Source organism: Anomalospiza imberbis, chromosome 5, assembly GCF_031753505.1.
Source record: "Anomalospiza imberbis isolate Cuckoo-Finch-1a 21T00152 chromosome 5, ASM3175350v1, whole genome shotgun sequence".
Lineage (NCBI taxonomy): Eukaryota > Metazoa > Chordata > Aves > Passeriformes > Viduidae > Anomalospiza > Anomalospiza imberbis.
In genome coordinates this window covers 59,835,417-59,861,888 of record NC_089685.1, presented here as the reverse complement: position 1 = coordinate 59,861,888, position 26,472 = coordinate 59,835,417, and the positions used below count along the sequence as shown (strand labels likewise).

Genomic DNA, 26,472 nt, shown 5'->3' with positions numbered 1-26,472 from the left:
GAAGCTGATGTGATCCAAATTAACTTTTTCATCTGTTTGCATTTATTTTCTGAGTCATGAGAGGTCCTCAGGAGCCACAGAATTAAATGTTGTTTTCCTTTCTAACACATCTTGTATGGTATCAAAAATGTATTTTTTTATTCTTGCGTGGGATCAGATGCTGGCTTTTTCCATGTTAACATGCTGCTGGGTATGCAGCCCATCATGGGAATAACACGGAGCTGCAAAGTCAGCAGAGGAGTGCTCATTATTTCGATGTCTGCTGTAAAATGGTGGCTCCTGCTCTAAATTACTTGGTGAGGTAATTGCTCGTTTTCCAAGATGTTTTCCTTTCTCTGTGTATGAGGTCTTTTAATAAGATAGGAAAATACAAAGTGTTTTTTTGGGCCAGGTTGCATCTGACTTTCTGACTGGATCCTTTTGTTTCAGTGATATATGAAGGACAGCTGGGGTGGTAGTTAGAAGCAGAGATATAAAATCTCAGGACTCACCGCTGGCAAAGCAGCAGGATTGTTGTCAGTCTCTGAATTACTCTGCTGTGACTGCTATTTTATGCTTTTAATGTAAACAGCATATTTTTGGTGGCGTGGCTGTTGGCCAGTCTTGACCAAGGGATGCTTGTGCTCTTTCAGGGGCAGAAGGGACAGAGGGTGGCGGCGGGTGATTGATCCACCTATTCAGTAAGCAGGTGCTCTTCCTTGAAATGCTGTCTGGAAAGAGGTTTTGCTGTTTGACGGTTCAATACTTCACTTTGGAGCCGTTTCGTGCCACAGAGCAGGAGGATGAGAGAGAATTTCTTTAATAGGAAACTGGCCATCCCAAGAAAGCTGCCCAGCACTTGGGAGTTGCCTTGGTCTCTTCCCTTGGCTATGAGGACCTGCAGGAGCTCTGGTTTGCGGTAGAAAACTCTCTGTGAGTGCTGCAGGGCCATTCCTGCGCATAGCAAAGACACAGCTGTTCTCCTTCAAAGGTCTCAAAGCAGCTGAAATGAGACTGCAGGGGAATTTAGCAGTTTAATCCAAGATTGCATCTGCAGACCTTGCTGAGTTGTCGCATACCCTTGCATGCTCCCTGCTGTGCCCAAGCCATGACAGGGCTGAGCCATTTGGTGCCCAGCTTGTACCTTGAGCTGGACCAGGATCCAGGTATGAAGAGTGTCTTCTTGCGCAGTCCAAGAGGCTCCTTTGACAGCAGGTGACACGTGATTGCGGTTTGGTTGCCATTGTCTTTTAAAAGATGGTCCATGGGTGCCAATAAAGGCAGAAATAACTCTTTTTCTGTATGCTGTTAATTAAGGCTTTTACCTGAAAAGGAGATGCCATGGTGGAGCTCAGTTAGCCAGGGCAGACTAACTTGTGTCTGTTGTTCAGGATAACCCTCTGGCTGCTGTTTGTGAGAGTGTCTTTTTGGCTTCCTTTCACTCCAAGTAGGTGTATTTGTTCTCTGAAGCCATGTCCATATACTCTGTGAGCAGCAAGTATCTTAGGTCTTTTGAATCTAGGTAGATATGCAGTGGAAGCTGCTGCAAAAGATAATTTTTGAGTCTGGCTGCATGGTTTCATGGCCCTACAAATTTGATCCTGAATAAATGTCTTTATATGTGATTTTGATTTTCTGCAGAGTATTAGTTACCCTCTGAAATTATCTTTAAAAATCAAGGAGTTTAGAGGTGAGAGCATAGCTAAGGTCCTACTTACAAACCCCAAGCTTTTATCACTGTCATAGTCAAAATAGCCCCCAGTACATGAATGGCAAGCAGGCGATAGCTGAGTAAATGAAGGGTTTTTCTGTTACATCCTAAACTTGATTTCTAGCTAATTTTAGTTGTGCCAGTGAATTCCCAGCTGTGTACATCTGTTAGTATCCCACTGAGAGGCTAGTGGAGCTGCTCACACCCGAGAAATGCCTGAATAAATGCACTGCTGAAATTAAGGGAGGGAGTTGTGGGGAGTAAAGACAGATTGTCACATACTGTTTCTCGACCAGGTGATGGCTGAGCTTTGGGTTTGGTGATCTTAGGGTTTTTTCTCTTTTAGAGTGCAATATTTAGAGATTTAAGACCCTGTGGGGTCTTCAGGCGAATTATATTCTTCCCGAGTTCTGAGCATCCAAGAAGCAGAAACCCCAGGAGAGGTGAAAGCAAAGCATGATCTAGCTGTGTTCTGCACCTCTGTGGAAAGCAGAGCACCTTGTTACTTTTTTCACAGGTGTTTTTGCTTGTTTGGAAAGTAACTGGAACAGTGCTCATGAATATTTGAGGCTGTCAGGTGCCTGTTGAGGGCTGGAGGGAAGTAGGGCCAAGGAAGGGCAGGCGGTGTGGGAGCCAGAGGGGCGGAAGAGGGAGCGGCTCCGGCCTTGTGTGGTTGTCTCATCTCTCCTATGGTAGTAGACTTCTTATTGGGATGAATGTGCTCTGAAATATTTATTGCCCTGTTTAAATATTCATTGCTGCAAAGGCAGTGCAGCCTGATGGCAGCAGTGGAGCCTCAAGGGACAGGGGCCACAGCAGTCCCTGGCATTTCCTTTCAGTAATATGATAAAAATATATTTAAAAAAAAAAATCGGGCATTCCCCCACTGAAAGATTGACAGGAGCATTCAGGCATATGTCCCAGTGTTTCCTCTTCGTGCCAGAGACTTGTATTTGCTCTCAGGCCCGTATGCTGGGGTGCTGCTCTTGGTTGCCAGATGCTAATGCTTTTTTTTCCAAGCCTGTATCCTGGAGTGAGGGGCTTTGTTTAGCCTGACACTGTGAGTGTGAAAGGGGATGTACAGAAGGGCAAACCTACTGGCTTGAGTTTAGGGGTCTAAGTTTTGCATAGCCTGTGTTTTTGTCTTTTTGTAGGTGTGCGAGGAGAGGGGAAAAAAAGGACCTTTAATGCACTTGACTGTGGAAGGTGGGGATCTGCTGAGAATTATGGAGGGCTTAACTTACTGGGAACTCACGTATTACGGGAACTGCAGATGCTGACAGACATGCCCTGACATGAGATGCTCTTATATCAATTTAGCTTTTAAGGTTTATTGATTTAGCTTCAGCAAAGTAGAGCAGTTTAAAAGTAGGACTGCCAGCGATATGCAGTAGTTCAATGTGAATATTTTGCATGTTGCTACTGTTAAACCAGCACATGCTTTATATGTCCCAGGGCATTGATGTGATGGTGGCAAGGGAGCAGCATGTTTCCAATGGTGTTGCTGGGTGTGGGGGCTGCAGGAGCTGCTTTAGTGATACCCAGCCCAGGAAGAGGCACTTGAAAGGTGGTCAGATGTGCCACTCACCTGGAGCTTTACCTATGAGCTGTGCAGGTGGCCTATGTAGGGAAGAAGTCTATACCGGTTCGTTGTTATGGCAGGAATGTGGTAAACATACAATAGCTGGAAGGCCTGGGGAAAAGAGGCTTTAAAAGGATTTTGTAACAATGGGAAAATCTTGCCTGAGATACTCAGTAAATTCACTGTGTATGAACCAGCTTTATGCTGGCTTACGTGGGGATGCTCTAGAAGTTGAGTGAATCAGGTAGTGGCAATAGCATAAGCTAAATGTCCATCTAGCCTCTTGTTCTGGGATGAAGTGGCTTTCAGGTGCATTTCAAAGTTGTGCTTAATATAGCATGACTGTGGGCTGCTGTGAGAAGAACAGTCCCCCTGTCTCTGGGCCCTGGCCATATGCTCAGCCTCCTCACCACTTTGGGCACTGTGCTTAAGCAGATCCAAAGCGAGACAGTTGAGTTTATGACCAAACAGATGACTATTGTTTGGATTAATTTTCTGGCAATGGCTGTGGTGTGACTGGATCTCACAACAGCCGGGGAGGGGAAGAGCAGCCCCTGATTCCAAGGTCTGTTGGTAGTTTGTCATATTAGGTGGTGCATGAAACTGCACCTGTGCTTTTCAATAGCTTATTTCTTTCCATGAGGTGAGGTCATTATGCTTATAAAAGTGTATGCTGCTTAGTTTAATCAGCTTTAATTTATGTGCATTGACTTCCACCAGTTCTTGTTAGCTTTCCAGGATATTGTACTATAGATCTGACTTTAGGTTGTCTCTTCTGGCTGTACCTGCATTGTAGGCCATTATGTCTCACTCAGGTACCTCTGTTTTGGGTGACAATGTTTTCACCACAAAAATAGGAAAAGATGGAAAAGACTTAGTCTATCTCACCAGCTGACTTAATGACTTCATTTAGAAATCAGTAAATAAAATAAAATGGTGTCTTTTACCAGAGCTGAGTTAATCAGGCTCAGCTTTTGGCTATTGGTTTTCTTGATGATTTTTTTTCATTAGATTAAATATTATTAGCATTTAGTTTATTTTCCTCACAATTAATATACTTTAGTAAAATAATCAGTTACCACTTTTTTTTATTATAAGCCAAATAAATTGGGCTTTTCAAAGTTTTCAGTGTGCAGCCATGTGGCTTTTTCCAATCTTGGGGTCATTTATGTAGCTCTTTCATGTTCCCTTTTGAATTTTTAAGTTCCATTTTTAAAATTTGCATAATGAAGCATATATCTTATTTTTCGTCTGGCCAAGGCCCCGTACCCAAGTGGCAATGCTTCCCACACCCTCAGGTTGGTAACATATCTGAAAGCTGTAGTCTCTGTACCAGGCTGCTGCACTGGTGAGTTGCTTCTCTATGACTCTCTGCTCCTTTCCAGAACCTCTGCTTTCCAGGACACACAGTGGAGGCTTCTTTGAAAATGGAAAACTACTCTTGGAACAAATGACTAGCAAGAGATAGGAGAATGCTGGAATGGAAAGTAACTGTGGGAAGAAATCTGTGTTTTTAAACCGTCAAATTTCTGTTCTGAAATGTGTGCCAAGTCAGTCACAGACTTCCTCCGCCCTGCACCCTGAGAGCAGCTTGATATAATGTTGTTGCTGCGTGACTGAGTCCTGGTACTCGAGTCACAGATGGGTCCCGTTTGCCTCATCTCATCTCCTGTCTTCTGTACTGAATTCTGAGCGTACCCATGATAGGCCAGTGGCAGTGAAAATATGACAGGGCTGAGACGTTTAGCTGCTTGCATGAAAAAAACCCCAGAGCCTCAAGAGGAGCTCTGGTTTTGTGTTTAAATATGCTGCATACGTCTCGTTCTCCACCTTTGCTTCAGAGTCACGTCCGAACATGCGGCTCCTCGCTATGGTTTCTGCCAACTCTGCAGTTCTTTCCAAGGCATTCAGCGCTCTCCAATTGATTCCAGATGTGTTCTCCCTTTCCTGGTGCTTTCTCCTTTCTTCCTCCTCCTGCTCTGTCGGCAGAGGCAGGGCTGCTTTTTTTCTGTATGGTGCTGGAGTTAATGCAGGCAGGCGGGAAGACTTCTTCCCTGCTGTCTGCTGAAATCTGGGGGATTGAAGGGGCCAGTGTAAGTGAAGCTGCCTGACAGGGGTTTGAGGTTTGTCCTTCCTCCAGGAGCCAGGTCAGCTCAGAGCAGCCCCTTTGCACAGCTCACTACTTCAGCTCGTTGCCTTCACAGCAGGGAAGAGAAGGACAGGAAAGCCTGATACCAAAAGTGATCTTCAAAATCCTTCCTAGAAGAGCATTGGAAATATAGAGAGATCTGGAAGAGTCTATTGCAGATAGCTGTGTCACGTAGCGAGGGCTTTGAGAAATCCTTGTCACTAAAGTAGATACAAATCTTTCTAAAGGGCTGAGTGAGCTTCTCAAGGATTTAAACATTCAGGAAATCCATCTGAGTTCTTGAGGTTGCAGGAGTAACTCTCCACGCTCACTGAGATTTGCTAATGTACCTGCAGATGCAGAGCAATAGTCCATTTGCATGAGCAGAGACATGATGAAAAATTGCTTATCTGTCCAGCTAGGTCCTTGACTGGGGTTGGAGAAGCAGATACTGGTTTTCTGAAATACATCAGCTGTCAAGTTACCCTCTCCCTTGAAACAAAGCTGTTTGAAGTGAAAATCTGATGGCAGAATTAGCTGAGGAGACGGTAACTGTGACACTACTGTGCCAGCCTGGTCAAGAGATACCACGAGACCAGGTGGTATTTTCTTCCCTGTTATATTTTCATGTTCTGTAGTCCTTCTTTTTCTAAGGAGCACCAGGAACCATTGGTTAGCTGTCTCTGGAGTAAGGCAGAACACCAGCACAGGCAGGTCCTCTGTGCCATCAAAAGTTTCACATAGTGCCCAGATATCCTGCTGCAACCCTGGACCTCTCCTGAAACACAGTTACCCCTTCCTTCCCCACCACTGGCCTCTGGTTTCTGCTGCTTCCCTGAGAGAGGATCCACAGTCATGCAACAGAGAGTGTGATTGGTTTGCTAATCTGCTGAATAGCTGATGGCAGCTAGCTTGGATTAAACATACGTGACACATCTGCAGCACACTGTTCCTTAGCTGTGACTCATTTCAATTCTGGTCCCAGAGAAGGAACTTAGCCATCTTTGCCTGACAGAGGAGTAATCTCTCTTGTGTGGGACATGCTTGGTACCACTCTGGGTGCCTGCTGGATTTATGGAGGACTTGATTAGTAGCATTTTGAGACATTATTTTCATGCTGATTTGTTGAAAGCTAGTCAACTTATGGAAATCTTTTCTTTCCTCAAGAATGTTTGACTATGAATGTTGAGTGGAAAATAGTCACTTGGAAAGTTGCAGAGCTGGGAAGAACACAACCAGGGTAGGTGCTAAAGGACCAATCTGGACTAAAAAATTGAGCCTGAGCTTTTCTCTTAATTGCTGGCCTTGTTGCTGAGGATATATCCATCCTGGTGACTCTTTTCCTTTGTTCTCCATCCTTACCTCCTTCTCCCCAGTAATTCTCAGAGGTAGTTGAATTCCTAATATGAAATGCAAGCAGATGTTGGGACCCTGATGTCTCTTGAAGCACAATTCTCTCTAATCAACCCCAGAGAGCATGAATGGATTGAAAGCATTTGGTGGGATGATTTTGTGCCAGCAGCATTTAACCTTTTTTTTTTTTTTTTTTTTTTTTTTTTTAGTGGGGAATAATGTAAATTTCAGAGGCAGAAATCAGTGCTTTTAAAAATTTGAAATGTATGTTTCAGGCTGGTAAGTAGATGTGGCCCTGGGCCTTATTAATGTTGCGTAACTCTAAAGTTTTGGTTGTATCCAACAGAAAGCCTCTTTGCGGGTTGCCTGAGGGCATCTTACCAAGTGTGCATGAGAGCCTGTGTTTGTGCATGGAGGTAGAGCAAAAGTTAGCCATTACTGGAAGTGATGATAGCATGGGGATGAGTGAGTGCTTCCTGTGTATAACAGTAAGATAAGAGTATAATTTTCTTTTATCCTTTCCTACAAAAGGGGGGCTTGAACTTCTTTTCCATAACGCTCTTAAACACATTTTTTTAAAAAAAGGCCAGCTGCTTTATTTTACAGAACACTTTTGGTGGCCTGGAATGATAGAGTGTGTATTGGAAGATAACTTGTTCTTCCCTTGCTTTACATATCTAGGAAGGGCAAGATTAGATAATCTTGTGCAAGCTTGCACCAGGAAGTTGAAGGAGACATGCCTTTAAATGGTTAGCTAGGTACAAGTGTGAGTGAAGGCATCTCTTGTTAGATTTTTTTTTCCACTGGTGCAAGATTAGCTTATTGAGGCTTAACTTAACTCAGTGGAAAAGGCATTTCCTGAGTGATTACATCAGATTTAAATTTTAAAAAGTGTATCCATGAACTTAATTTCTCTTTATTTTAACAAAACTACCATAAAATTCTGGCAGATGTTTCCAGAGCTACCTAGGTTTAGAGTTTGCCTTTGGGAGGATTCAGGAGGAATTGCTCTCGTGCCCATGATAGTAGAGTCAAAATCCAGCATGTTTTTCTATTACCCACAGTATGTCATAGATCAAATGAAGATATCAAGCTCCAGATGTGCAGATGAAATACAAAACCCCTTATTACTGTGATGCTCTTCAAGGTACTTTTATGATCAACCCCACCAAGAAAGAGTGTTGATTTTATCAATCTGTGTCCCAGACACACAGGCATGTCAGTCTTGCTCTCTGGAGTTACAGAAATGCCTTTGTAGTGTGGAGAGTGGGTGTCAGGTTAGGGTCACATACCCCTCTGAACCCAGGAACGGGTTTGTACAAAGATGAAGGATATGAGATGGTTATATCCTTTGTATATATCCTTTTCACCCCCAGATTTCTTTCCTGTAGGCATTTTACCCACTCTTCCCATTCAGAAGCTAATCTGTAATGAAATGGCCACAATGGAGAAAGTGTTATTGCTGTATTTTGGGATAGAGATCTTGTATCATGTTTGTGGGCACCTGCAGGGTTGGCATAGCCAAGTCACTGTTTTGGGGTGTCTGGGGTGTTGGAAAGCCATCACTTCATTCTGTACATCACTTTGTCTCATGCTCGAGTATCTTCATGGCCCTAAAGAGCAAAAGCAGGGTTTTAAAAACCAAGGCATAGGTTCCTTGTGCTGTGAGAGCCACCAGTGTAGGGTGGAATCCATTTTTGGTGTAATGAATGCCCCGGCCTGTGTTTTTTTCGGCAAGGGATAATGCTGGAGCTCCTGGTGTGTGTGGGGAGCATCATTCCCACTGCTTTGTATCCTTTGCCATTAGTGACAAAAGTGCTTGTTGATACATTTGTTATCAGCAGGCAAATTGTGGGATTGCCTGTGAAGAGGGTTAATGCACGCTGGAGACTGCAGCTCCCTGGCAGCCTGAGCTCATCCAAGTGCTGGTGCCCATGGCCCATCCCTCCCCAGCTTCTCCACCCCCTGTCCTTTCTGGCTCTGCTTCTCCTCCAGCTCCTTGCCAAGCTGTTTCAGCGCTCTTAACTGGGAACAAAACTAACCTGGCAATAAAAAGTGAGTAATTTTTTTTCCTGGGATATGTGCTGAAAGGGCTCAGTGGTGGGCAGGCTGGCAGGGGAGAGAGGGTAGGAGCGCACAGCTGGAGGTGGGTCGGTGGCAGCTTCAGCCACAGCCCCTCTGAAGCTGCAGCTGAGAACTGGGAAGGGAGACTGTGTTGGAAGGGACTGGGAAGGAGATCCTGCTACTGCAGCTTTCATTGATCTGTGAGAAGTGGGGGGGACACAGCCCATTATTAATTAATTAATTATTCTCACGCTCCTAAGCAGCAGCCTTGTATGGTAAGCCCTTTCTCTCTTGTCTTTGTACAGCCAGGGAGCAGTGCTTTGCATGTGTGATGCTTGCATCCCTGACAGGAAGCTGTGACCTGGGTTCTAGGAGAGACAGCAGGGTCCCCACATTCCCTTCACTCAGAAAGATCCCTTTCTTACAGAGAGCTGAGGGTGGGCAGCAGCTCCAGGTTCCTGACAGGCTCTTCAGATCCCAGCTCCAAACATTTTTGCTGTTTACAGAAGGGATTAGGTTAGTGCAGAGAGCACACAGTCATAGCCTGGAACTCTGGTCTTCACAAACAGGTTAAAAATGATTCATAAAATTAGTTCAGTGAAGACATACGTATTAGAAACCCCATTCTGCTAATAGACTTATAGCCACATCCCAGTGATTTGGGGGTTAGCAGAGTTCAAAGGCATTTTTAAGAGATTGTTTGATGTTTATGTGCTGTACCATTTCCCTGCACCTTTCTGTGGTGCTGATGACTCACAGTAGGGTTATGGATAGCACAGACCAGTTACCTTGTGGCAGTTTGCCACGTCCATACAGAAATTTTACTAGTTTAGCTTTACCAGGAGTATAATTTTTATTTGGCTGGTTAGGCTTTACTATCTATGCATATTATGGCATAGCAATATAGAAGAGATCTGGAGCTGCATTGCTATAAGGCTCCTTTCATATCCCTCTACTTACACCCATATCTGTAATGAGGAAAACAAAACCAGTCCTTCACAGAACAGACTGATCTTTGACAGTTTTATGGAAGCAGGAGGCCTTTGTGTGCATTTCTGGTGTTTGCTCTTGGCGCTCCAGTGCCGTGATCTTGGATCACCACCTGCTGTCTGCTGAAAGAATTCATCCTGTGTCACATTGGCTGAACCACGTTGCTCCTTATTGAGTTGTTGTCCCCAGCTCCCACCCTTCCGCAAGGTATCTCCACGTGCAGTTACTCATCGGTTACTCATCATTCCTCCGCTTAGCTTGGAGCTGCAAAGTTCATTAATTAACTTAAAGCTGCATAAGCTCTTAGAAATGTGTCCCCATTAGGGATTTTTCACTTCTTGAGCTCATTTGTTTTCTAAACAAAGTGTGGGATGGGTTTGTACTGATCTGTGTAGGCAAACCCCTGACTTAAAGCTGGCACCTGCAAGGATGTGACTGGACCTTTGTAGGGCTGAGAATAGGGGCCTGAAAGCTGAGTCCAGATGGGTAACCATATTCTTCTTGTACCCTGAGGGCTTGGGTGCTCATGAATCAGATATCAACATTTTGCAAGGGGGCAGCTGCTTTGAATTCCTACCTGATGTGAATGAATGATTTCTGTGGAAACAGAGCATCAGTAGGAATAGAAAACTCAGGAATTATTGCTTTTCTTTGAACTATAGTTCAGCATATATCATACTGAAGTGTGGTTTTTTTTGTTGCCTTTTTTTTTTCTTTTTTTTTTTTTTTTTCTTTTTAAGGAAGTGTGTGTTAATTGCACTGTTTCACTTGCACTGAACAGCCTTTCCCAGTTTGGGCATGGGATGGCAGCTATCATGGTTGGTGCATGGCAGCACAAACTGGCAGAGCTAATCAGTTAATCTGGAGCTGCCAAAATTATTCCTGCAACCAAATGTCCCTCACACTCACCTCCTGGAGACTGCCAGCCTGATGCATTGTGGCCAAGAGAGGTGTCTGTCTGCTCTTGAACATGGATTAAAATTTACTTGACACCATCACAGAAGTTTAGGATGGTAGTAGTTTTTGTGGGGAGCTGCACCCAGATTTTCCTTGTCCTGTGCTGGCATCCTTGTGTAAGTTTGGGGCTGGTGACTACTCTTGGACATGATTATATGGATTTCTTGTTGCATTTGAGTAAATTTTTAAGACATCTTCATGAGCTCAAACAGGTGGGACTGGCAATGCAGTGAGGTATGTCAAGATTGGAGAGACAAAATACTTTCCTTTACCTGGAAATGTGAGGGTTTCTCCATTCTCTTTATACCCCCTGAGAAGTGTGACAAGCAGCACCCCAGCAGAATTTTACGTGGTGGTTTAGAAGTAGAGGAAGGTGTTCAGGTTCTGTATTTGAAGATTAACAGGATTTGTGTGTGTTCTGTGTTAGCTCTTGAAAATATGAAGTGTTGTGTAAATGTTGAAATCTGGTAGAATAACAGAAGAGGTAGAATCTCCTCTGGGTTTGGAGGATATCAGTATGCTGTGAAACCTGCAGAGATCTCATCAGGAGTCCTTTTCTGTTTACGCTAGTGGAAACAGGGAAAAAAGTAATTCTAAAGCATCAAAGGAAATTAAAATTACAAAAAAAAAAATCAGACAGGAAATATGTCCATAATCATATCAAGAGAAAAATAATTTGAGATACAGATACTCCATGGGATGATGAAACCTGGACAAATATAATAATGATAGATCTCCAGATAACCTGAGACATTAAATGAAGGATGCATTTGTAATAAAAGATATGATTTTTGCATGTTAGTGTGATTTGAGGAGTGGGGGAGTGACAAAACATTTTATTCTGCACCAGAAATCCTTCTTTGAAAAGCCTTAGGAAGGTCAGAGAGAAGTAATAAATAAATAAAGTTGCCAGGCTATTTTGGCTTGAGAGATGTGATTAAACTCAAAATAAATATGTATTATCAAAATGCCACAAGCAACAGAGGAGAGAGTAAGCATTTTTCATCCTTCAAACATTTGTAGATAGGTAATTGAGGAAAGGAGAGAAAATACTTAAAAGGTTGAAATGCATTTCAACTGGAAGGAACAGTATTAACTGAGGGGTAAAAACATTGAAAATAAGATTATGTCAGATTCCTGGGCTGGCATTTTAAACAGTCTAAGAGTGAGGTTGTACAGAATGCTGGACTATGTCCTTCGGGGAGCAGGCCTGCACTGCTGACAGGATGGCAGAATAGGTTCTGTTTGGGGCTAATCAGCATTCTCTTCCTCTGACCTGGGATGCTGCTGGTTTGGAAATCTAGCTTGTTCTGAGAAGACTGGAAATAGTTTCTGCTCCTCCATTTTTCCTGTGGAAAAATTTTTCTTTGAAAAGAAAAAGTCAGTTTCCTATTTAGCTCCTATTGGAAACGTAAGAAAGGGGGGCAGACAATGTGGGCTGTATGGAAGAACGCAGACCATCAAATACAATGAAATACTGTAAACAGAAGAGCTTGGAAAGGAGACAGTACCTGGACAGAATGGAGCTGTCATGTCAGGGGATAAACGGCCTGAGCAGATGAGCAGTAGGATTCCTGATACCTGGTTTGCAGTGGGATGGCCATCGTTCTGCCCGTCCTGCCTCCTGCTTTAGAACTTGCTCTGCAGATCTTGATGATCAAGTCAGAAGTGGCTTGCTTTGAAGCTGAGAATAGCAAAGGAATGAGCAGAACTGGAGGGCTGCTGGAGCTGCCCTCCTTTTTTGAGGGGGAAACAAAAATCCTGTCCTGCTTTCAGAAAATGTGCTTGGTGCATGAAAAAACCTCTGCAGAGCTGCGAGCACGCGACGCAGGGCTGCAACTGCTTGGGGGAGTGCGTGCAAGGAGCTGAGCACTGGCCATGGCTGGCATGCTCGCCTGAATTCTTCTTTCTCAGATAAGGCTGCGGAGTTTGTGTTCCTGCAGGCAGCAAGGCTGGACTTGAAACCGTCCGTTCCTCAGCATGGGCCAAGGCTGCAGCTCGGCTCTGCTAAGTGGTATTGAATGCCCTTCCCTCTCCTTCTCCCCAGCTGCAGGAGCACGTGGCCACGTGGCCCCCAGGGGAGGCAGACCAGATAGACTAATGTCAGAGCAAATTTGGGATTCAGCCAGTGTCTGAATGACCTGGTGCTGGCTGGAGGTGCACTGCGTTTATCATTGTTTCCTCCGCCCGGAAGGGAAAGCTGCAGGTAGGCTGATAAAGGGACTGAAAGGTTTGTCCAGCTTCTTTGGAGGTCCGTCAGCCCCTGCATGCTCTCTGCTGAAAGGCTGCTTGGTAGTTCCCACTCTGCCTTTCCTATCCACGGGATAAGGTCTGTTTTGCTTTTACTCCATTGATTTAAGCATGCTGGTGTCAGAATAGCCTCGAGCACCTCCAGGCTTTGTGGGGGAGGACCCAGGGCTGGAACAGCAGCCAAAATTTAAAATCAGGATTAGTCTGTTGACATGCACATAAATCAAACAGCCCTCCTATCATAAATCTTTTCTGTGGATTTTTTTTCTGCTGCGGCGGCGAAAGCAGTAGGAGCGGTGCAGCAGCCTGGGCTTCCCAGGATTGGGCTTCAATGTCAAGGCTGTTCTCCTTCACCCCGGGTGGCTGAATGCAGCTCCCCCCTTGGTGAGATCCCTGCAGAGGCTGTAGGGCTGCATGCTTTTTTGCTTCCTTCTTGTGGTTTTCTGACATGGTGGGGTAGCAGTTTTATTGTCTTCTGGGGATATCTTTTGCATGGTCAATTCTTTGTTTCTGAGTCATCTGATTGGTGTTAGCTACATCTAAGACAGCACTAAAAGCTTCTAAGAAGTCTACTATGCAAGAGGTCTCTGTGGGATACCCTAAGCTCAGGCAGGAGTGGGTAATTAATGCCTTGTGTGATTGTAGAGATCCTCAGGATTGGGAAAGAGTGATTGTGCGGCTGGTTTGTGATCTTAGCTTGTTTCCCTACAGCTCTTGGGTGTCTCCTGCATGGCCAGCAAGAAGCAAATGGGATATTCCAGCAACAGATACCTGTGCTGTGTGCACAGTGCTGTCAGGGCAAAGGAGGGGACTTCTGCACAGATGGATTTTAAAAACTGTACTTTTTATCACTGTAACGTTAACAGAGAGGTGTGCTCTGAACCATATGATGTGCTTGCTTGTGGGATTGCTTGTGAGCGATGAGGGTCAGGCTGGAGGAGATGGACCCAGTTATGGTATTTTTAGGGATGTTGAGAAACCCTGTTCTTCTGTGTTTCCTTCTCTGCTCCAATGTGTGAGTGCCTCTTCCCTCTTCTGAAATAATACCTTACTGTGTGTAAAGCTTTGTGTGAGATCACAGGGGTATGCAATCTGCAAACCCTGTAATTTGTTCACTATAAGCCACCCAGTAGCAAGAAAATTGCCCTGAAAAGATTAAGAAAACATTGTCATGGCTCAGAGGAGCAGGGCATGTGCTTTTTGATAGGAGAGATAATAGAAGACTGTGGAATACTATGGTGACGGTGGGTGGGATATTCACATGAACGTTTGTTGTTTCTCAGGCTGATGTTTTGATCTATCTTCTGCAGTATAAAGCTGATTTCTCCTTTTTCCTTTCTTAAGGGTAACCAGGAGCCATCAGCAACTCCTGATGCAATGGTGCAGCCATTCACCACAATCCCATTTCCGCCACCCCCACAGAATGGGATTCCCACAGAGTATGGGGTGCCACACACTCAGGACTATGCAGGCCAGACCAGCGAGCACAATCTGACACTCTACGGAAGCACGCAGCCGCATGGAGAGCAGAGCACGAACACGGCCAGCACGCAGAACGGATCTCTTGCAGTAAGTGCACAGGGTGCCAGCCAGAACAGCACAATGCCTTGGGGAAAAGCAGCCACTGATTAGATTGCTGTTTCTCAAGTGTGCAGCAAACCAGCGGTAGACATGAAAGGAGAGAATTATAAACAAAATGTGGCTTCTGACCTTCCATTACTAGGTTTCCCCTTTTGCATATTTCCCTTGTAAATTGGTGCCTGCAGAGAGCAATAGTACTTGAAATCATGATGATTTTACCATGGTGGCGTTGTCCAAAGACTGTCTCTTACAAAAGTGTTAATTACTTTGTGTTAATTGGCGAATGGTTCAAATAGATATGATGGAGGCAAATTCTGGAGGGTTGACAGTACAAAGAATTAGGGTAAGCACATGCATCTTAGGTGTAATCCCAATGTGGTTTTGTTTTCAGGAAGCTAACAGAGTAGAAAATTACTTTTCTTTGACTTTCTGAAGACAGCAGGGAGCTTCAGGGAGCAAGGACAGGAGATGAGCTCTCAGTTACTGGTCATCCATTTGCCAAGATTTTCATCACCTTATATATTTTCTTTCTTCTTTCCATGGCTTGGAACTGGCACTGGGCAACATGCTGGCAGATTATCCCAGGAAAAGCTTTATCCACCCCTTAAGCCACTTGTTAAGACTTAACTTCCTAATAAAGAGCCTTATGGTGAGAGCCTTTGGCGCTCAGGGGCGGATTTAATCTGTTAATGCTTTCAGTTTTACTTGTAGTTGGTGTTTGGGTTGTAGAGATTATTTTTTTCCTCTGGTAAGTACTGAATGAATTCAGTGCCAACAGTTGGAGGAACTGATGGTGCCAGCTCAAATGCTCATGGTTCCTGATGTGTGCTTCTGCTCCTTCTGCAGTGGGCAGTGGCTGTATGGTTGGCGCCATTGGTCATGACTTTGATAAGATACCTTGGATTTCTTCCTGGGAATGCCACAACTTCGGCATCTTGAAAAAGAAAAAGTACACACTCTGTAAGGCACATGGGTTGTGTGCAAAAGGAACTTAGGGTGCCTTGCGTGGCAAAAAAAAGTAGATAAGGAAAGACCACACAGGAAATAAAACTAAGAGCTGATGCAGTGTGCAGAAATGCAAGTCATCATTTTAGGACCAGATTGTCCAATACCATTCCAACACAAGATTTGGGTTGCCCATCTCCAGCAAACAACTACCTCAGGCACTGCCAGTTGGATGAGGAAGCTGGAAACAGGGAATAAAAAACAGGGCAGTGGCTTTCCCCATGTGTTTTTTCTGCTCCCATCCTTGTCCAGCACTTAAGAGCATTTCTTTTTAATGGAAATGATGTTAGGCGTGACCTTGGATGTAAGCTCTTGCCAGCCTTCCTTCTTCTCTTCCATATTAGGAGCCATCTCTGTGGCTCTGCAGGGCCAAGCTCTGTGTTTCATCAACTAATGCTGGCTCCAAGGAGCCCACAGCCTGTGGCTAGCCTGTGAGGAGGGACTCGGAGCCCATCTGTGTAGGAGGGAGTGTTGCTGGGAGACTGCTGGCAGGCAGTGGTGTTGCCAGGAGTCTGTGGAAGGAGCCTGACTGGCAGGGGGTTATCCAAGAAACAGGCTGAATAACACATAGTACTTGTACTGGCTGTTGGAAACAGGTGTGCACGTCTGGAGTGACCGTTTGATGTGGTTAAAGACGTGCAAGCTGAGCATGCAGAGTCAGGCTTGTGGCCATAGCTGGCTGGGAAAGGCTAAGAGCACACACAAGGGTGTTGCTGTGGCTGCTATGCCTGGGATGGGACTGATCAAACCCAGAGCATCCCAGATGGTGGCACATGAAGAAACCTGTGGGAGCAGGGGTAAATTGCTTCAACCGGGGGCTTTTCACACGCCAGACTTTCACATCCACTTGGATCTTCCAAGTCTCTTTATCTTTCTGTCTAGGACTCCTCTATGAGGTTATTTTGATTCTGTGGGCTGCCTTAGGATGTAATTCCTTGTAACTTCTCTTCTCCTCAGTACACTGATTAATGATGTAGGACCTAGGGGAAGCAAGAAGGCTCAGTAGTTACTCAAGTTAAAGAATGCTGTTAAAATACAGCAGAACAGGTTCATCATGTTTATCCTAACATCTGCAGCTAATGTTAAACATTTTGTCCATCCCATGCCTTGGCTATTATTATGTATTGGACACACATGTTCAGTCCATGTGGACTAGACTGTTATGCTTTAAGGCATCTTCTCCTTTAACCATTTTACCATCTTGCTCAAACAACAGTGCTAACTTTAATAGAGCGAAAAACCATCACAGGTGAGGTATGAGCCTTCCCTCCCATTATTGTGACTGATAAGCACAGCTGCTGTCACGTGTGTGAAGGTGATACCCCAGACTCAACAGCCAGTGGATTTTTTAGCTGCTGACTTGAAGCCTGTGCCCCCATGGGATGATTCAGAAATTCCTTCAGCCCAACAGATAAGTTCCCTGCTTGCTTTTAAGAGCAAAGCCTGTGATTGGTCGTGTTGGCAGGACAAAGAGAGATAGCAAAAGGTGTGGTCAGATAGGGACCTTTCCTGTTTTTCAGGCTGATAGCCTTTAGGATAACTGCAAAAGTAACAAAGAACATGGGGGTAGCTTAGAGGTCGCTAATAGAAAGAGGGCTTGATCTCGGTGGTAGGATGTTACACGGCAATGTAATGTGGTCTGTAACAAGGTCCTTAAGACACAGGGTGGGAGCACCTTTTCATAGAAACTTGGCTAGTTAGCTAGAATGATTTGAGATTAGTGGTAGTGTCTGAGTGAAAAGACAGTGGTCTGGGAGCCTGAGGTCAAAGATCAGCAGTGAACTTATATAAAATAAACCTTGAGAATCGAAGTCCATGCCTTACAATGTAGTCTAAAACGCTGAACAAAGGGGAATGACTGGTTGGTGTCATGAGCTGACTATGAGCTTGATTATGGAGGTCTGAATGTAGTGGAAAGCATTCAGAGTCTCAGGATTGGGGCATGGAAACAAAATTGGCACAGTAGTTGGTGTAATACAAACAGCTTCATGTTTTGGAATCTCTATTTTAGGATCAAGTCTCATCTGTGGGCTTTGTTTCTTGCCAGGCATGTGGCAGGAAGACCTCTCGGTCTTCATGCCCAAGCATCTGTCCTTTCTCTTGATACTGTCCCAAAGCACAGCTGAAAGACCTGAATTAAAAATAGGCTGAGGTACAGGACCTTATTTGGACTACTTGGTCTGCCTGTTGCAGCCCTTCTCTTAAACAGTTGATGCTCAGCATTTCGCTTATGGTGTTGGGCTGCCTGGTTTCTTTCCCCTTCCCCCTTCTTCATTTACCTTAGTGCTCTTATCCCTAATGGAAACACCCCGCACAGTTAGCTGCAAGGGGAGATGCTAATTAGGCTGCAGTACCTCTGGCAGCTGAGCTGATCTAAGAGATTCACTGCTGTCAGAGAGGTCTGGCTCCAAGCGCAAACTCCCACTCCTATTTACTGTCTCTGGCATTCCTTATGTGAGCCACTTCAATTCACTGACCTGGCAGAAAGCTGTCCAATTCTTTTGCTGGGTTAATGAATTAAAGCAGCTCTTGGAGGGATCCAGCAAATGCTGTTGTTGCAAGGTAAGCGTGTGGAGAGCATGGCCAGAAGCCGAGAGCAATTGTCAGCTCTCTGCATCTCCTGGTACTCTACCCGCAGAGGGAAGATTAATCATCTGCTGAACTAAAAAAGCTTGCTTGATAGTAAATGCAATGCACTTACTACTGCAAGCTGATTATTCAACTTGTTTCTCTTGTTAATGTCAGAGGGAAGAATTTGTATGTCTGTATAAATTATGGAATTCAGCTGGAGGTATAGAAGTAGAGGAATGAGTTTATGTAAATTACTTTGCATTAAAATGGCAGGTGCTGTCGCCTCGGTGTTACATTGTCATGAACCAGTATAAAGCATTATTTAATTACAGAGCATTGTGTCTCTGCTTCTTGATGTGCTGTACTGAAACGTATTTAACTCATCCGCTATACCATAAAGGGATATTGACTTTCATATTCCCAAAGAAGACACATTTGCGGTGGGGGGCCCATATGTGTCATGTTCAGGAGCAAGATAGGGGGAAGGTGCTTGGTCATCTGGCTGTGCCTCGTACATCTAGCAAGGGCTTAGAAAGAAGAGAGCCAACAACACCAAGGATTCCTCAACTGACTTCTGCAACACATGAACGATGTTATAATGATGACTTCCCCTTGGGTATTTCTTGTCTAGACTGAATTTGCAGAATTTTCCTCTGTAATTACTTTTCATCCCTTTAGTAATTAAAACAATTGCTCATGTGAGGTATTTCAGGTGAAGAATCAGTTTAATGAATATCATCAGTTATTTTCTGATACTGCTGAGCAGGTAGACATGAGGAAGAACTAGCTTCAAATAAGTAGTTTGCTGCTGATTGTTTGGCCAACTCAGCTTAGAAACTGCTGTCTTGAGGTTGCAAACCCTGACATTTACATCAAGAGTTTGCTTTGAATATGAGGCAGATTGTCAGCACTTGCAGACTTGTGTCTAGTGAGGCAGATTTAAAAATGAGAAATGGGAAATAAATCAACAAATATCATTACGTTAGAGTATATAGCTGTGATAATTCTGCGTATCTCTCGAAGGTTTTAGCAGATCTAGCAGAAGTACAGGGAAGGATAAAAGTGATGATGAAAGGGATGTAGCAGGTTTTTATGCGAAGAAATAAAATCTTCACTTACAGAAAGAGCTGTCAGGAATAAAGGTATATGGCAAGTACATAGAAGATTGGATGGTAAGGCAACTAAAATATGGAGCTTTCCCATTTTCACTTACTAGGATGCAGGTGGGAAATAACTGGGTGCCATGTATGAAAAAAAGAGCAGGGTTTACTACTTATTATTTCCATATAATGAAGAAATTAACATTGCAGCTCTTGTCCACGGGATGCTTTGCAAGTTGAGACATCAGCTGGCTTAGTTTGCTGGAGAAAAGTCAGTGAGCATTTGCCTTGTTCTTGCATCCTTCCACAGATGCCACATATTTGGCTGCTGTTAGAAAGAACATAATGGGCTGGATGGATCTTAAGTCTGTCACTGTGTGGCAGTTGTTCTGCTACTGTCAATGGAGCAGTCCAAGGGTAACCACTAGCTTGGGAAATCTTGCTGTCTACTTCACCTTGTCAGGGCATCCCTATTTTGTGAGGAATGGGCTGGAACTGCTCACAAAAGGTTTGACAATCTAAACAGCAGAGCAGGCCTTTCAGGGGGCTCCATTTCATTACTTCATTGAGAGGGAAAAGAAAAAGAAAAAAGCACTAAAGAATACTGTTAGAAATACCCATCTTTGAGTTGAAAATGTTACTGGACACATCAGAGGTATTGTGCAGCACAGATAGCAAAGCTCCCTATGTGCTTTGCCATGTTAGGTTTGTGTTCTGTGAGGTATGTCTTTAATGAGGACAGTGAATAAAATGACTTAAGCTTCATAATGTCTGAAAATAGGTAACTAACAAAAAATATATATCCGAAAAAATATACCTTAAATTCACCTGACTGTATGGAAAATAGTAAAAGAAGCATTATAGAAGCTAATTGGTATGTTCTTAGAATTTTTTGTTCTGTTTTTTTTTAGCATACAGAATATTTTGGATAATAGTTAATTGTGCGAGTAAGTAGCCCCCAATTTTTTTTTAATATAACACTGCTAGCATCTCTGAAAAAACAAGTACATGGATATGAATGTAAAATTAGATTTACTGCTGTTGAGAAATGATAATTAGCCTTAAGGTCTTCTGTCTGCTGAACAAGTGTTTAAGCAGCTGAAGTTCCCATGCCATTTGCTGTTGGATGTGTGGGACCTCAAACCTACTTTAGTAGAGTGTGGTGGGGAGAGGAGATGGATTTTGTGTCTAGGGCCTAATTCTTCACTTGTTTTTCCATGAAACCTCCTCGGTAGGTATCTGTTCATTGGTGGGTAACTGGTTGTTTTGATACAAGTTCTTCATTAGAAGTTGTAGAAATTTTTCCACATTATCTGTGCTCTGCTTTGTGGTGGGAAGATTGCCTTCTTTCAGTTGTAGCTTTTGGTCCTTGTCTCCATAGTTCTTCAAGCTCTTGATCCAAACAAGGTTGGGTATTTGGTTTTGGCTTTTTTTGGATCTAAGAGTGATCGAGGAGCAGTGGAGTGAGCACAATCTGTCTCCTAGATTTTGTAACCCACCCAAATCCCCTTTTAAATATAGTTATTAGTTACAGTTTGTATTTTGTAAATATTTTCTTTGCAATGTTTTATGGCTCTTAACCTCCTCAGTATGATTCACAACATTTTGGACTGCCTGCTTCCTGGGGGAGAGAATGGGGGGTTGTATTTTGTTTGTCTGGAACTTGGATCTGAAGCAGTTCCAGTTCTAGAAGCAAGTGGTAGATGGAAACAGAATGTGCTGGGTATTAATAATCTCTGTGTTGGTGTGTTACACCAGTGCTTGTCTGGCTCACTGGGAGGGCATCCCTCTCTCTAGCTATTCAGATTGAGATCTGCTTGGAGCTCAGGTGGTGCTGGAGCCCCTTCCTCCCTGCTACTGAGCGGAAATCCTCAGCAGTTGGTTGTTCATCACCTGCATTAGGATAGAGGAGACCAATTGAGAGGTGGGAAGGCAGTTGGAGAGCTGCCCCCAAACCTTTTTGCACACCCTCATGTTGCCAGGTGTCCTCCTCCCCTTTTACATGTGTATGTGCACGAGTATAATCCGTGCTTCTCTTGCAGCTGCCTCTTCTTGTTTAGTGTTTCCTTGCTGCTGGCAGGTGTAAGGGAGGAGCTGACCTGGGGGCAGAGGCAGTAAGGAGTTAAAACTGAAGCATATGCTTTGCTGTCCTGAGCTCTGATGTACTTCTCAGTGACCTTGAGCAGAGCTCAAAGCGTTCATGTGCAGGCATGAATGGCATTATCACCTGCATCAGTGCATGTTACTAAGGCTGTGCTGGGGAGGTGCAGTGAATCCAATACTGTTCCTAAATGTGAGACCTTTGCTGCAGCATGCCTGTATTGCCTGATGAGAGGCATTGAGACCTAGGGAATGTGTATTAGTGCCCTTCTGAGCTGACTCTCTAGAGAAGGGAGAGGTCTCTTTCTTCACTGGGAAGTGCTGACACAAGGCCAGAAGGAGCTTGAATGCCTTGTGGGGAAGGAGTCAAGGTGGGGAGTGAGCACTTGGTGAAATGAGGGCTTTCATCATCTGGTTTGGTCAGGGTAGCACTCTGCCAGGCTCTGTTATGTGGTGCCTGAGAACAGGCTCCAGGCCCTTGCTTTCATCTCCTTCCTAATGAATTAAGCCAAGGAATGACTGTAAAAGGAAAAAAAATCTGAAGAGACTGTTTTTTTCATTTATGTTGTAGCTGAATGTGTGGCAGTGGACAAATGTATTGAGCTAATGTTACAGTGGTGGAAAGTTCAGATCTTACCTTAGGGCCATGGATGATAGAAATGAGCTACAGCATAGAGAGGATGATATTTAATTTTATATGACTACTGAAAAATAAGGCTATGTGAAAGCATGAAAAGCATTTGGAGTCTCGCAGTGCAGTTAAAAAAGTAAGAGTGGACCAAGATTCCTTTTTCCTTCTATCATTTATTCTCTTTGAAGCATTTGTCTCACTGTACGCATCTCACGTGCTGCAAAATGACTCCTGTGTGGCAGCAGCTCTCTGCCATATGCAGGAACAGCTGTGAGTGCTTTTGAGCAGGCCACTGTACATGATACATTACACCCTTGGTAAGAAAGGAGTTCTGCCCTCTGCCTGGGAGCAAATGGATAGGAGAGGAGTGCAGTCAACATTCTGGCTTCCTCCCCTGTGGAAACAGCAGATCCAGTCCTGTGCAACCTATATTGTAATGTAGCTATCCCTTTTAGCAAGAATATTGGTGATATTTGGGAGTTACTTTGGAGTACGCACTTGCAGGTGTTGTATGCAGTGGTAATAGATAAGCTACTCCTGTGTTTTGTCCTCCTTGGACTGATTTGCCCTGAGGAGCAGAGGACTCTGATGGAGGCATAAAAATAAAACCACTAAGTAGCATGGTGTGATTTAATTGCAAGCCAGCTGCATTGATTCTTCCCCTAGGGTGTACTCTCTCTAAGTTTGGAGAGCCTTTTTGTCATAGAGGTGAGGGAAGGAGAAGAGGTCAAACATGCGGGGGACAGCTTTTGGATAAGATCAAAAGGAAGTTTCTGAAGTTTTTCTCAAAAATTTGATGTTTGGGGGATGAATGAGTCTTAGACAAATAAAAATGCTTCATTCTACAAGGCTTCTCCTGAGACTTGCACAGCTATGGGAAGCAGACATACTTGTCAGGGCAGTATTGTCATTCTTCCTATCACAGATAATTTATGTTAACCAGATCAAACATGTTTTGTGCTGCATGCACAGCTCTACTGAAATGAAATGGAAAGCTGCCACTGCTCTGCTCAGCATGGCAAGACCCCAGTGCTTACTGTTTGCTTGCTCTTGTCTTTGTATATACACTTGCTTTGTAATCAATATGCAAGTTCAAGGTCATATCTTTAAGTGGTATTTCTGGGCAGAAGATACTTCTTAGTGTTGCCAATTGAGTTTGTCTGTGAAGAGATGTTTCCAAATGTTTGTGAAGCGTTGTATATTGAATGATGTGCAGAGCAGCCTAGCAAGTCCAATCTGTGGTTGGGGAATTGGTGTGGGCAACTCCCCTCAGATTTCTTTCATCTTTGTTACACAATTTGCATATTTAAAACAGGAGGAAAAAAGGACCCAAACCAGCAAAAACCTGACCTCTACTCTTACATCTTTAAGACCCACATGTTTTCTTGAAAGTGCCTTAAAAAGACTGACTTAGCAATTACAGTCCTTGCCTTATTGTAGGACTTCTTTTTACTTGATGGGTTAAGGAGGAAGTCAGGTTGGCATCTAAAGAGTTGAAATGACACTTAAAAGTGCATCGCATGGGTTGTCAAAGCTTGACTCCTAGGAGTCTGAGGCAAGCAGCAGGAGACTGAGTGAGTGGGTGGGTGCTCTTTGAATACCTTGCCCTGTCAATGAATGCAGTTGGAAAGGGACAAGAGCAATAAAACCGACCAAATTGTAGTCTGCTTTGTTCTGTGGCTCTGAGGTTTTGAGGTCATCTTTCTGACTAAAGTGCAAAAAATGCTATTTTCTCATCAAGCCATTTTGCAAAGGGGCCGTGCCTTATATATTTGGTGCTCAAATTTTAGCACTTTTCAGTCTAAGCTCACACAAGCGGCTCAGGTTCTATTCCTTACTTTTCTCCTGCCAGTTGTCTCTGTGTAGGCATTAAGACTCTCACCTAGCACACAGGTCTCCTTTATTCCTCTGCTTGCTTCTTGTACTTTTTCTATGAACAAATACCCCTGGCGTACCCCTTGACCTCTCTTTGCTATGCCAGTCAGCACTTGAGAACAGTGGAACAATTGCCTTTCTTAGCTGTGGAATTGGTAGCAAAAAGCAGCACTTGGAGTTTTTATAAGTCTTGCAGTGGTGATGACTGTTTCCTGTTCCTGGGCTCACTTAAATGTATGCAAAAAGTTAATCAGAGACATCCGTAAGCTGTTCCTATATGGATTTTACCATTTAATTATAGATCTTCTTTTAGGGTAACGTTTCTCTGAAGGGAGCTTGAAAGAGCAGATGCCATTTTGCCTCGGGATGCACTTCTGGTATTGGCCCAGTGAAGAGCTGCCACTTCAGCTGTGGGATTTTGATGATTGCATGAACATCCTGCCACATGAGATTAGAGTGGCAGTACTACCTCCCAGTTCCAGGATATGAAAGATCCGTCTCTTCATTAGAGCTTTCGTATGGTGGTAGCTGAAGTGAGGAAGAATGGGCTAATAGAGAGAAGCAATTTAAGAAAACCAAAGACAAATCTACTAAGCTGGGAGGTGATAGGAGGGGAGGGAGGCTGAGATCTCATTAGTGTTTACTCATGGAAAGGGAGGGGAAGAACAACAGATCGATTGTTAAGTGCTACTGGGTTTATCAAAATAATTGTCAGGTGCTAAATAGCTCCATTGCAAGTGCAGTGCTAATACCTAAGTAGAGGTAGACAAGACACGTGAAAGAAGCTTGTATGATTTCTGCTCATGCGCACACTTTTGTCTTTTCTGATTTCAGCAGACAGAAGGAGGGGCACAGACAGATGGACAGCAATCACAGACACAGAGCAGTGAGAATACTGAGAGCAAATCCACTCCAAAACGACTTCATGTGTCTAACATTCCCTTCCGCTTTCGAGATCCTGACCTTCGGCAGATGTTTGGGGTAAGTCATGAGCACCTCTTCAGGCCTGGCAGATTCTCCTTCTCCACAGGTGGGACACCTGGTACTGTGTATTTGTGTGAATGAAAAGCCCTTCCCCCTTAGTTTAGTCAGCACACTGTAATATATTTGCAGGATTAGGACAATTGGTAGTGTTTAACTTAGCTGGTCAATACACATGAGAACTGTAATGGTGTTCTTCCTTTTAAGATGTTCATAGAATCATAAACTGGTTTGGGTTGGAAGGGACCTTAAAGATCATCCAGTTCAAGACCCCCTGCCATGGACTGGTACATCTTTCACTAGGTGTGCTTAGAGCTCAATCCAGCCTAGCTATGGACACCTCCAGGGATGGGGCATACATCACTGCTCGGGGCAACCCACAATTCTCTGAGCAGCAATGTTCAGTGTAATCTAACATTTGGTTTGGGGAAAAGAACAAAACAAAATGAAACCTCACCTTATTTCTGAGTAAAGGCCAGGATTAAACACTGACTTACAAAGCACTGTTTTTCAGTTGCATTAGAAACATGTTGAATTATTTCTTTCCTCGTGATCCATTTCTTTGATGAAAGATGGCTGCAGACAATTTGCCAAGCAGCAAATGCATGTGGAAAAGCTAGTGCAAGTCAGATGGTATTTTACATTGTGTATGATAGACCTTCCATTTCTTTTGACCACATAGTTTGTCTTCCCTAATCCTTGGAGGCTATTCATGATTCTTGATTTACAAGCTCTCTGAGGAAGAATTTGTTTATGTGAGTACACATGGTGACTCATTCCATGTGAACATGGATAAACAAGCTAGATGTCACATGACCTAACCTTCAGGTGAAGTTATTTATATGTCATATTATCATCAGGGAATATTTGACTTGTTGATATAATTATAATATGATCCTTGGTTGATGGCATCTTTTAAAGTCTTCAGAAATATTTATTATTATTTATGAAGTTAACAGCTACTGCCTTTTTAAGGTGCAGTACAAAGAATCAAAGTCAGGAAAGCCCAAAGCTCTTGTCACCTTAGGCTTGAAGTGTATACCTTGGTCCTCACTTGTAGCAGCTGCTCCTCCAAATTCTGCAGTGTTTCTGTTTCAATTGTTGCATCTCCTGAGCCATCTGTGTGGGTGTACATGCATGCACAAAGGCACATGCTTGCATGCAGAGTAGTGTTGCAGTATTGTAAATGTGTCTAATTCATGGACTTCAATGCTGTAAATGAGAGAAGAATTTGGCTTATCTGTCTGTAGCTTGGACAGTACAAAAGGAACAAAACAGTGGTCAGAATGCAGAAAGACATGACTGCTATTCAGGGGGACTTGGCCAGGCTGAAGAAATGGGCTGAGGGAAATGTTAATGTACTCAACAAGAGTGAATTTCAGGCCTTTCATCATACTCAACTTTCCATCAACCGTGCTCTCCACTCCCTTTCTGCAGCACTGTTGTCCAGCGTCTCATTCTCCAATCTGTCAGTACATCCAAGGTTGCCCCATCCCAGGTGCAGAATCTGGCACTTGTCCTTGTTAAATTTCATATGGTTGGTGATTGCCCAGCCCTATAATTTGTCTAGGTCTCTTTGCAGGGCCTCTCTGCCTTTGATTTATCAATTAGATA

The 26,472-nt window shown here is 43.8% G+C and overlaps 1 protein-coding gene across 17 annotated transcripts in view; it reads left to right on the top strand.

Moving 5' to 3' along the window:
• RBFOX2 (RNA binding fox-1 homolog 2) overlaps positions 1 to 26,472 on the top strand; it is a 165,107-nt gene that overhangs the window by 96,197 nt on the left and 42,438 nt on the right. For all 17 annotated transcript variants that reach the window (XR_010999387.1, XR_010999388.1, XR_010999386.1 and 14 more), the window contains 2 exons: positions 14,359 to 14,583; positions 24,712 to 24,858. Coding sequence is in view for 12 of the 17 variants with exons in the window: in XM_068191119.1 (XP_068047220.1) it covers positions 14,359 to 14,583; positions 24,712 to 24,858 (372 nt within the window). In the remaining 5 variants the exon portion in view is untranslated. The remainder of the gene's footprint in view (positions 1 to 14,358; positions 14,584 to 24,711; positions 24,859 to 26,472) is intronic.